Source organism: Corvus cornix, chromosome 1A (assembly GCF_000738735.6).
Source record: "Corvus cornix cornix isolate S_Up_H32 chromosome 1A, ASM73873v5, whole genome shotgun sequence".
Lineage (NCBI taxonomy): Eukaryota > Metazoa > Chordata > Aves > Passeriformes > Corvidae > Corvus > Corvus cornix.
The window spans coordinates 70,709,630-70,721,922 of NC_047057.1; the positions used below are offsets into that span (position 1 = coordinate 70,709,630).

Here is a 12,293-nt window from a genome sequence, read left to right on the forward strand (position 1 = left end):
TGATTTTCTTTAATGATACAGCTCTGCCTTTCTAGAAAAGGTGTTTGGGGTATTTTTTTAAATAAGCTGGGGGATTTTGTTGCTTTCAAACTCCTATTAGGAAATGAAATGGCAGGATGTGTGAGTTGGTGATGTACCGCATAAATTGCATTGTTTTCCCACAGCTGCCATGCTGCAAGATGGGGAAGACAAAGAATAATTTTGCATTTTGACATTTTTAAAAAAGAGTATTTATGAGTGATATAATCATATTGTGTACTGGCATGATTCCCCCCATGCTTGGGATTAGCACCTGTAACTGCTGACCGCTGAAGGACCAATGTACATCTGTCTCAGAAGTGGTTTGTCTGTTATAAAGGCTGGACCCTTGTCATTTATAGAGCTGCTCACTATCAATATCCCTTCAAAAATAAAGCTGATGGCAGCAGGGAAGTCCCCAAGTGGATTTCTTTTGTTGTTGGGACAATTTAGTGGATTTTTATTGTCTTTGAAAATATAATATTTATAACTATTTTTTACTGGTTTTAATTATATATTATTTTAACAAACTTAAAGATAAATACCTTGGTACTTGTCTTATTATTAATTATTATTGTATCTATTTGCTTATTATTCTTTTCTTCTTGAAACCTTACTAAAATACTTCTTTTTCAGAGCAGGCATGATTTAATATTTTCAGGATCCTGAGACATGACCATTTTTGGTCATATTCACAAGTAAACTGTTGATACTTCAGGCCTAATTAAAGAGGGATGGTACAGTTAATTGTGGAGGATGTTTATTTTTAAGTCTAGGATGCCACCATGGGCTGCTGTGAATTGCTGGGCTGAGGTGAAAGGGAAGATTAAAGAGGAAGTGGAGTTTATTAATAGACTCCTGGTTGACAATGGCTTTGCAGTGTGCAGGGGTTGACTTTTGCTACAGGACTGACTGGTTATAAGAGATGAAAGAGCATTTGAGATGAGAAACACAGCAGAGAAAGCTTCACAGGTGAATAATAAAGCCCTGCACATACTGTTACCCTTTTGTGGTTTTTCACTTTTCTTCATCATGTGCTTAATTAAAAAAAAAAAAAAAACCAACTAAAGAGTTTTCCTAAAATGTTTTTTTTTCTGAAACATTTAAGTTGAATGTGATCAAATTGCCTGATAATTTTGGGGAATCACAAGCAGCTTTTTGATGCTGTTATAAATATTTGAACTAATTATAAATAATTGTGGTGAAGGGTTTCTTTGTATTCACATCCAGGAGTTTTCTTGATCCAATTGACAGAAGCATTGCATGAAATTGCAATAGCACTGAAATTGTCATGTCAAGGTAGCTGTCCTGGCATTTCAAAAGCACTGGAAAATTTCGTGAGGGACAGGAAATATTGTTGGCTTTACTCAGCTATCTAATAGCAAGTGGTGTTTTGTTTGCATATCAGCTAAAGCTGACTAAAACTTTTGTGTTTGCTTGGCAGAACAAGCTGCTTGCTGCTTTGTTTTCTTTTTTAAATAGTCAAAATTTTTGGCTTCAGATTTTCAGTATCTCTTCATTCAAAATATTCTGAAGCTTCTTGTATTTCAGTGGTGTTATGCCTTACAGTGGGCAAGTATTTAGTCATGAGAGATGTTTTCTTTGCCCAATGTGAAAATCTGCTGCTCAGCTTCCTTGCCGCTTTAAAACTCAGCGTGTCACGCTGACTTCAAAGGCTGAAGCTTGAAATTCTAATATATTACATTCCTTCTACTTAAAATATCTCTTTCACCACCTCCATAAAATTGAGTGAATACAAATACAAACCAAGTATTTGTCAGATTAAGATGTCAGAGCAGTGGAATTATTCTGAGAGATTTTTAAACCAAGGGGCTTTTTTCCCCCCCCAGATCTCACTTTAAGGCAGATAGTTGCAAAATTTGTTATAAATAGGGCTATGAAAAAGACTACAAACCATAAAAGATTATAACAAACCAAAGTATTAAACAAGTGCTATCTTAAACAATGTGTGGGTGAGAAGTAAAGTGGGGATACCAAACAGCAGTGGCGATAATTTGTGTGTTTTGGATCTGGTCACTCTTTGGAAGCCAATCACAGGGTAAACTGTTAAGCAGGGCAGCAAATTGAGCGTGGTTGCAGATGATAAGAATTAATAGCTGATATAGGAAGTGTTGAAGAGCTCAGTGGCAGCCTGAGCTGCTGGAGAGGAGCACTCCGAGCAGCTCTGGTCCGGGCAGTCGCTGGAACGGAACAGGGAGTGCACAGTGAGCTGGCAAATTCTGCTGGGAAAATGAGTAGTTGTATCCTTTCGAGTCATGGGACGATTTCAGGATGCTTCCCAAAGGTTGTAATTGCTAATGAATTGAGCAGCACTCAGCACGGGTAGTAATTTATTGGAGGCAGCTGCTGAGGACTGCACTCCATAAAAAGTCTTAGAGCAGCCAAACAGGCTACCAGGTTGGATATGTGATTTGTTTATGGGGAAATGAAAGCAAAATGTGCTTGTGCCACTAAAGAGGTTTTGTAAGGAGCAAGCAAAGATTTCAAAGAAAATTAAATACACTAAAAAAAAAAAGATATACTAAGCCAAATTATAGCATGTGTGAAGCCACTAAAAGCAACACCACCCCTTCCACGTGATTTCACTTGGCATGTCAAATACACCTCTGTTCTGGGTAGTTTTGCTAACTGCAGCTGAGGCAGGAGATGCCAAGTGTTCCTCAGAAAGGTATAAAACCTATGTCCTCAGCACAGAAGACCTGCAGCTTGTATGTCTCTTGAACTGGCAGAATTTAGAGCTTAGCACAGATTTTGACTGGCTTTCTGCATGGAAGAAGGAAGTAGCAGAATGGATGTGGGCACTCAGTAGGTACTGGCAGGTCAAAGAGCTGCTGCTTCTTTGTAAAACGGGAAGAGAGCAGTTAATGTGGGGCAGTGAGCTGCCTTAGGGGCTCAGGAGATCAGCTGGCTGTAAGGCACCTCTGGTGCAAACAGAGCAGGTTGTGCTTGCTTTGGAAATGGAGCTTTTGTAGGTAAAATTTTTATCTGATATACTTTTAACTATTCCCCAGTGTGACTGAAATGTAGAGAAATATTCAAATGTATATTATTCATGTATATATGTAAATGAAAGAATATTTGCCCATGGTAAATTTGAATATGAAAGGGTTATGAAAGTCACTTTCCAGAATCAGTTTTAACTTCAATGGACAGATTATTAAAGGGAGAAGGCATTTTTTAAACTGTCTTATCATGGCCTTTACAGCAGTGCCTTTATATGAAAGGTTTCATTTGGCATGCCAAACTTTCAGGATGTTAAGTGCTGCTTAACAAAAAAAAAAAAAAAAAAAAAAGAGTTTTCTTAAGTACCAAAATAGCTAACCAAGTTTCCTTTTGTGCTAACAATTGTGTTTTATTTTGATACTGCATCTTTCTAACAACTCAGCTGATATGTTTCATAGAATATGTATCAAAAGGTCATTCCAGAAGTTTCATTTGAAAGAAAAGAATTGAAATCAAGCACGCTTGACTAATAAAGTTGCCATTCGGAACATCTTGTTCACTTTTGCAGTAGATGTTGTTCTTTGTTTAGTGAGCCTTTTATTTCTACAGCTATTCCTAAAGACCATTGTGTCAAAAATAATAGCTTTGTTCACTAAATTATAAATTATTTGAAGCAATAACTATCAAATTGCTACTGGGAGAAGTTCCATGGCAAGTCTTGGAGGCATCACCGGGATGCAGTTAATAACAATTGAGCTTGTTGATGCAATTTCGTTCCCATTTCAACCATCATTTTCTCATTAGGTTTGTATTACATCTGCATTAAACCTTTGTCTTTTAAGACACTCAATTCATGTGCTGTTGTTTCTTTTCCTAGGTCGTTTCTCCCAGTGAGGGGCAGTAAGAATGAATGGACATATATCAAACACCCCTCCCGGTGGATATGGAAGTTACTTTCCTCAAATGAAGTAAGGTTATGCCTTTGACTTTTCTTTTATGGACAAAATAGTGTTGTACTTCCTTCTTTAGGTTTTCATTGCAGCTAGAGCTATGATTAGTAGATCTCATTGGAATTACACGAAGGCATTTTCTTTAAAAGAGTGAGGGGTTTGCAAATTGTGGAGCCAAAGTGACAGATACTGTCTGACTGATTTCTGTATTAGTGTAAGGGAAAGCTGTGTTGCTGCACGGACTCACCTGGAACAGGAAGATAAATTGCTGTAGCCATGACATCCTTGTTATGTTACTCAGAGAGGTCTTTGTGTGCCTGAGATGGTTAGGGTTAGCTCTGAGTGAATGCATTTTTATGCATAAAAGATGAGGCTGCCTCTCCCATCTGTGAGAACAGACTGTTTCCCAGTAAACAGAACTGAGCAGGTGCTACCTGGAAGTGTTAGCTTGCCTAAGATAAGAGGATGATCCCTGTATCAGACTTACTGACAACACTGATGAGAATTTACCTATCTGACACCAAGGAACATGTATTCCTATATGGAGCAGGATATCTGTGCTGTCTCTTGCTTCTCATATTGTTGTCCCTTTACGGTGAACTCGTGTATGATGCATTCTTGAAGCACTTGTGGTCATATTGCCTTTTCATTTGCATAAGACAGTGACAGTCATTTTAAGTGTTACATTAAAAGCAGTTAAAATTCTTAGAAGCTATCAACACTTGTGGACACAAGAAAAAATACCCCAAATCCTACCCAAGTCTTTGGCATAGTCATTATTATTGTTGTTGTTATTATCACTATTATAATTTCGCAGTGAATTTTGTTACTTGAATTAAAGTGGTGTTTGTTTGTATACCACATCCCGCTTGTGCATGATGTATTAATGCAACAAAAGAGAACCCAGAAAGGTCTGCAACCCAAGTGGAACATTCTTCCTCATATTTATGGTGTGGAACAAATATCCAGTATCATTCCCTCTGTTACTAATGCTGTCGGTATGTGTAGTCCTATATAAGGGGAGGGGTTTTCTCAGTGCCTGCCAAATACATCCATACAGAAGATAATCAGAAATGTTTTCTTTCAGTGGCTATGGCTCTCCAACGTTTGCTCAGGCGGAGAGGGAGCAGAATTCAAGAACAAGTGCAAAAGCTCTCTATGGTAAGGCAGCAAAAAGTCTCTAAACCTCTTTGCGAAATTGCTGTTTAAATACTGATTGTGATGTCGTGGTGGAAATATTTTACACAGATTAATCTGAAAGTGTGTGTACATACACATGGGTGTGTCTGTCAACTAACTTAAAAAACAAAGTGGTTTCGTTCCTACTAAAGCTAACTAGAAAATGCTCAGTGCACTAAGTAGAGAGCTCCCACCTGCTCATTTTTCAGGCAGCAATGTGCAAAGCATTCATCACAAAACTCAGTGATCCTATAGCTAAGGTATGCACCAGGGAGAAGGCATCCAGGGGTTTGGCTGGGCTGTGGGTTTGATTTGACCTGTACCGCCTTCTGCCTCCCCAGCTTCATCCCCTCTAAGCACAAAAGGCACTTAAAATATTATTCTTCTTCGGCACAAGGATTTAATGGAAATTAGAGTTGGTATAGCAGATTTGGAGTCCTATTTGGCGTGCTGTTTTCAGCAGGCTCTGTGACTGTCAGATGTGATGTCACTTACAAATGCCTAAAGGTGGTTGCACTCACCTATTACGGTATCCCCCAGCCGTAGGGAGGAGAGGAGAGATCCAACAAGCAGGAATTGTGCAGCAAGATTGATTGATTGGTTATTTTACAAACTCTTTTATAGACTTTTTTCTTCATAGTCTAATTGGACAAAGGATCAGCCACCCCTTGGGGTGATTGGCAAAAATCCTAAAACATCCATTGTCAAAATATTTTTCTACTGTACCATAAACAAAGCTCTGCACGGTCGCAGGTGTTCATAGCTTATAGACCTCTGCTACTCTCTTTGTGAGAGAGAAAAGTATCTCATGGCACTGGAAAGAAGCAAGAGAAATTCTTGCTAGCTGTATTTTTGTATCCACACTCACCAGCTACAACTGCTAGTATTTGTCTTGGCTGTACACACTACTCTCCAGCCTAATGCCAAATCACTGTGGAGGAGAAATGCAGTCATGTTCCTTGCCAGCCAAATTGCACCATTTTCAGGTCATCCTCCTCCACTGTGAATACATCCCACTGATAGCTGTGCTGGTAATGGAAGTAGAAGCAGCAGTGAGGCTGTGAGAAGTTCTGCTTTGTAAATCTGTGCCTGTTGCTAAATGTTCTTTTGAAAGTCAATATGACTGATGAGACTGGGAGGACAAGGCTTCCCCTGAGAACCTGGTCCTGTGCTGGACCCCTCAGACATCAGTCAGCTCTCCCTCTGGGCATCTGCCACTCTTCTGCAGGTTAATCAGCTGGAAAGCTCAAAGAGCAGTGGCTAATAACTGCAACATCCCAAGTAGTAATCTTTTCTCCCTCCTGTTTTGGCTGGAGTGGTGGCTGGGAGTGAGCTCAGAGGTTAGCTCCCTAACTCCTCAGAGGTTAGGGGAGTGATGGCAGCATGCTTTAGAACCTTAGAATCATTTTAGGTTGCAAAAGACCTTTAAGATCAAGTCCAGCCATTAACCCAGCACTGCCAAGCCCACCGCTGAACCATGTCCCCAGGTGCTTCATGTACACATCTTCTAAATACCTCCAGGGATCGTGATCCAACCACTTCCCTGGGCAGCCTGTTCCAGTGCTTGACAACCCTTTTGGTGAAAACATTTTTCCTAATATTCAGCTTAAACATGGTGCTGCATGTGAACCATTCTAAGTTCAAGTTTACTATGTTTTAGTGCTATGCTACTAGAGTCAGTTACCTGATGTAGTGCTGAAGGCAGGAACTGCAACTGAGGAAATTTCTGAGCTGATCAACTTAAAGAGTGATTTCTGCATCCTGTATGGGTTCACTCAACAAACCGATTGCAAGTGTTGACAGAAATAGCAGCTGGTAACAGAAACCAGCAAGAGACATTGCAAAAAAACCTTAGCAGATTATTTCTTTATGAGATACTACAAGAGTGTTGTGATCTTTTTCATTTTATGTCATCATCATAATTTTTCAGGAGTACAGGGTTTGAACAGTGTGGCAGTATCAGTGTCTTAACTATGTCCTTTAATCTTTGTGGGCTTTTAAAATCTCTCTCTGAGCTTTTTCATATCAAACATGATGGGATGGTCATGTGTCAGGAGAAGATAGGGACAAGTGAGTAAATGTGATGTATACAATGGTATTTTTTTACTTCCAAAGTACTTAACTGAATTCAGGTACTAGTTGAAAATGCTTGCCATGGAACTGCTGGGTGGTGGCTCCTGTAAAATGAATCCTTGTCCTTGGTTCACTTCTGTAGCTGGTAGATATATCACAAAACTGTAGTTGCAGTTGCCAGGAGCTGAATGAAACAGAAGGATCAGTTATTCTGGAGCTCCAAGTAGCTATGTATTGGCACAGCTTTTAGAGTGGAGTTTGCACATTTTACTACTTTTGCTCTGTTTTATACACATAGAGAACTAGGCTGTTGCTACCATCACATGCATGAGCTGGAGAAAACAAGGAAAACACCTAAAATCCTTCTCAAATTCAGGGCATTTCTTCTAATTTTTAGCAACCAAGTTGCTATTCTTCTGCATCCCACACGTGCCTCTTCTTTCTTTGTGATGTTAAATTTTCTGTGCGTACTGTCCCAAACAGGGTGGGAAGCAGCTGAGTGACATTGGAATTGTTAAAATGTGTTGAAAACGCTCGTTACAAAGTGTTTAATTGATAGTTAACAACTAACTGAAGTATTTTATTTGCGATTCATGAGACTGAGATCCTATAAAGCAGGAGGAAGCTGTCTTCGCTTTCTTTTTCTATGTTGCTGTGTACATATATTTTAAATGTATGTTTTATATTATTTAGGTTAATTCAGAAAGCTCATGTGTTTAATAGAGTCACTTATACTGGAAAAAAAAATAATTTTACTGTAAAAGTAAAATGGACTGTGGTTTTTTTTTTGCTTTACTAAAATGTGACAATGTGACATAAGCAGCAAACTTTCCCCATCAAAATGTTCCTTTTCTTGGAAAACCTGAGGGTCGTTTGGACCAAGCCACATATTCATGACTATCAACGAGTAAAAACAGTACCTGGGCTCCTAAGTGACCACTTGATCTTGAACTCAATTTCTTCCAAGCACTGTAAAGACTAAACTAAAATAAACATGATTATTATTACCATTATAATTGTTATTATTACCAATACAATTATTGTTATAATTATCACCATTATTATTTTTACTACTTATTATTGCTTATTGGTATAAGTGTGTATGTTTATGTATATACACAGGCATGTTTGTGTCCTGGCATGAAGTTTATGCCTTAGATCCCGTTGCTGAGGTGATTCATGACTGTTCAGCCCTTCAGCCATCAGACAGAAGGTTGGCCACAGTGCAGTGGGAAAGGAGGCTGGAATATTATTGGTGTTACCAGCAGTTCAGCTAAAAGCCAGACTGGAGCCATTGCTATCTCTACTGTGCCTGTCTGATAGTGAAAACTTCCCTGCAATTGCCTTTTTTCCTGTGTCAAATAATCCCTTTGTTTTCACTCATTTCCTTCCTGAAATGAACTGCTTTCTATTTGCATGACAAATCTCTCTCTGAACCGCCAGGGAAAGTGCCCTCTGCACATTTTTATGGGCTTTATTTCATCATTTGCTTCCTGATCTTTCCATCTGAAATGGGTTTTGGCTCCTGCTGTCATCTGTTGTTCTAGCACTGGCTTCTCCATCTGTCTTGAGCAGTTCTGCCTGTGGGGAGACGTGCAGCAGTCTCAGGGCTGTGCTGGGGCTTTGCCAGCCAGTGGCACGGTGTGGAGCAGCCTCATTCCTCAGGAGGAATGAACCAGGAGCTCAATCCAGATTGTCAGATTATTGTGCAGCATGGAACTGAAAGGTGTTGCTAAAATTGTCTTTGCACAGCACATTAGAAAGGACTGGGTGTTGTGTACACCGAGTTTATACTCTCACAGCTGTGATTTGGAGCTGGAAGTGGAACTGCCTGTGTATTTCTGCTTTGCTCACATGCCTCATTCAGAGCAAGAACTGCAGTGTAACAAATTCAAGGAATTCTCAAGCAGCTCCCAGGCAGGTAAATGAGTCCATTGAAAGAAGCCATCCACGTAACATGCTTGTAGAATTTTGATTCTCAAATTAAGTTGACAATTGACTTCTAAACGACACGCTTCCTTTGACAGCTAGTTCCACACAGCCAAGCTTGTGGCATAAATCTCTGAAAGTGATAGTGTTTGCACCTCTGAAAAGGAGATTTGGTTTGAACTTGAGTTTTGACCTTTGTCCCCGGATGTTTAGGTCACGTCTCCTGCACTTTGCTCGGCCTCAAGCAGATTTTTTTCTGGCTGGGCTGCAATTTCTTCAGCAATTCATGTTATCAGCAGTCAGTCCAATGCAGATAAATGGTAGTAAACTAAGTATTGGGCTTTTCTGCTTGATGATGTGTGGAAATATTTTACACTGTCACTTCAGGATTCTTAGGACAGATTGTGGGGCAGATTCTCAATCCATGTCTGTGTGGATTGCCATCAAATTTCAGAGCAATCTACAGTCCTGTTTATCGGTGTCGTCTCTACACTGTCTGGTAGTGTTTTTGACTTGGCCAAAAGTCTTTGGTTAAGGGGTTTCTTTTTGTTTTCTGCTGTTTTGGATGCTTTCAAAAATGAAAATAAAATCAGTAGTTTTCAACATCTCTTTGGAAACAAAAACATGGTCTGCTCCTGGTGATTGGTGAATTCAATAATTTCACAAAACATGAATAGCAGTAACATCCATCCACATCAGACATCAGGAAGAGTACTAGTTTCTGTGGATCAATGTTCCTGTTCCTCTGGAAGCTTTAGTAGCTAGTAGATCTTACATTCAGGACCTATAAGTGAAATGCTGTGCTGCTTTTCACCTTATTGCCTTTGTGTCGTGAGAGATTTTATTTTAATCAAATTCTTCTGGGTTGCATTTGTTAAAGATTGTGGTTAAGAATTTAACTTGAATGTCTTCTGCCATGATCCTCTTTTATTTTTTTTTATTTCACCAGAGAGGAAATCCTTTATGTAAATGGTGTGCAGCATATCGGCAGAGTTTGAGCTAACCTGGTATTAAGACTGCACTGTACTTTAAATGCTGGATGTAGGAGCTGCAATGAGTAGAGTATGTAGGAAAAAAACTCAATAATTTTGACAGTTTAATTCATTTTTTGGTAATTTTATGCACCGTATCTGGAGGTCTCTGTTGTAGTATTTCACTTCAGCTTCAATAGCCTCTTCATGCATGAAGGGACCTGTGAGAGGCTGAGATTGATTGGGAGGATTAGGAGAGTGAAACAGAGCATATAAAACATTATTCTGTTTTCAGTGTCAGGGGTTGACCCCAGCCAGCAACTGAGGACCTCCCCATTTGCTTGCTCATTCCCTCTGTCTCCTCTCTGCAGCAGAATAGGGGGGAGAATTGGAAGAGCAAAAGCAAGAAAAAAACCTGATGGATCAAGATAAAGATGGCTTAATAGGTGAAGGAAAGAGCAGGGAGGAAAAACACCTGAGTAACACAAAGGCATTTACTCACAACCTTCCATAAGCAGAGCAATGCCCGGACTATCTGGGCAAGGAGGCTTTGGAAAGACTACCTGCCAATTTTTTTGCTGAGCAGGATATTAAACAGTATGGAATATCCTTTTGGTCAGTTGGGGTCAGCTGTCCCAGCTGTGTCCCCTCTCAACCTCTTGTGCAGCCCCAGCCCACTCACTGGGGCAGCAGAATAAGAAATGGAGAAGGCTTTGACACCATTCAGCAGCAGCTAAAATATCCCTGTGTTATCAGATCCAAAATCATCTCCATCTTAGCCAGACCCGCTACATTCAGCACATCAGCAAATTGTGTTGCCCATTTTCAAGAACAGTTCGTGTAATAAATCAAGAGATGTTTTAAGGTTTCTCTAAAAGCAGTCAGATGAATATTCATAGGTAATAATCCGTCACTTTGATACATGAAAGAGTTGAGACATGGAAGCTGCATTTCCAGAAGAATGGCAATAAGCAACTCTGTAGGAAAAGACAAAGAAGTTGTAGACAGATGAAGAAACCTGTGGGAGTCCCGTGCTGAGATCTCTCTGACTTGGAAGTGGAAACACAGAAGTGCTGTAGGAGGGAGCAGCAGTCTCTTGTGTCATCTGGATAGAGGACAGAGAACAGGTTTGCAGGCTCATATCAGGTTTTATAGCTGCTCAAGGCAGTGGAGCTGGAGGGTTCAGCAGGAGGAGTGCAAAATGGTTTGTGTCCTTTCTGATGGCAAGGTGAGAACTTTCGGAGAGTTGTAGGTAGAATCTGGGACAGGAGCCAAACACTAGGAGAAAACAGAGGCTGAAACTTCATTTTGAGCTACTGGCAAAAACCATGGGACAAGGCATGCATTCTAGCTGCCATTCTTTTTCTTTTATTTCCTTTCCTTTTTGTTTTTAAATTTTTTTTCTTCTTCTTTCTCTGTGCCATGTTCATATTGTCGTGGGGGGGCTATTCTTCCTTCAGTGTGATTCATGCCAGGCAGCCAAGAAAACCATGTCTCAGGGAGCCTGGGTGGTGAGCAGCTGTAAGGGAAAGGAGACCCACTTACAAACCGCTGGATTGTAAAAGGTTTGAAAAACAAAGGCTGAAGACAAGGCCTTCCACAATGGAAGAATTTTGCCTGATGCCAGGATGCCTATTAGAAGATGTATTTTGAAGGGTGAATAATTTCAGGGTGCAGCTGTAGTATCCCCCTCCAGATCCTCTATAGCAGCGTTTCAGCTGAAACGCTCTGTTCTACTCTAAATGGTAACTTGGGTCTCTAGCAGGTTCTAATTTTCATTCTACCTGCATTAAAGAGACAAATTGGTAAATATGAACTGCTCTCAGTGTGGACTCTCAAGTGTTGTGTCTGTACTTTTTGTTTATTAACACAAACACTGATTGACTTTTGTTAAATGTAAATTTTATTAAAGTTCTTGTTACTATTATGTTGTCATTAACAACGCAGAACTTGAGGGGCTGTCCTCAGCTCTCAAGTGTAGGCAGCCACAGATTTGATTCCCACTTGGAATTCCCTGTCTCTTCTACAAACACTCTTGTTCTCACCATGGCAGTGTGTGTTGAGCACCTTTCTTTCCATCATGTCTGACTGGGAGTGTTGTGCTGCTCTTTGGGAGTGGATGAGTTAATCAGTGCTACAAATGGTTTTGGAATTCCTGTCTTAACACAGGACAAAACTTAGGTGAGGCAGAATAAGGAGCCTCCTGCAA

The 12,293-nt window shown here is 40.1% G+C and overlaps 1 protein-coding gene across 4 annotated transcripts in view; it reads left to right on the forward strand.

Moving 5' to 3' along the window:
- EPS8 (epidermal growth factor receptor pathway substrate 8) overlaps window positions 1-12,293 on the forward strand; it is a 127,448-nt gene that overhangs the window by 71,939 nt on the left and 43,216 nt on the right. For all 4 annotated transcript variants that reach the window (XM_010404177.4, XM_039571682.1, XM_039571683.1 and 1 more), the window contains 2 exons: window positions 3,860-3,950; window positions 5,020-5,093. In XM_010404177.4, coding sequence (XP_010402479.1) covers window positions 3,889-3,950; window positions 5,020-5,093 — 136 coding nt within the window. In that variant the 5' untranslated portion in view covers window positions 3,860-3,888. The remainder of the gene's footprint in view (window positions 1-3,859; window positions 3,951-5,019; window positions 5,094-12,293) is intronic.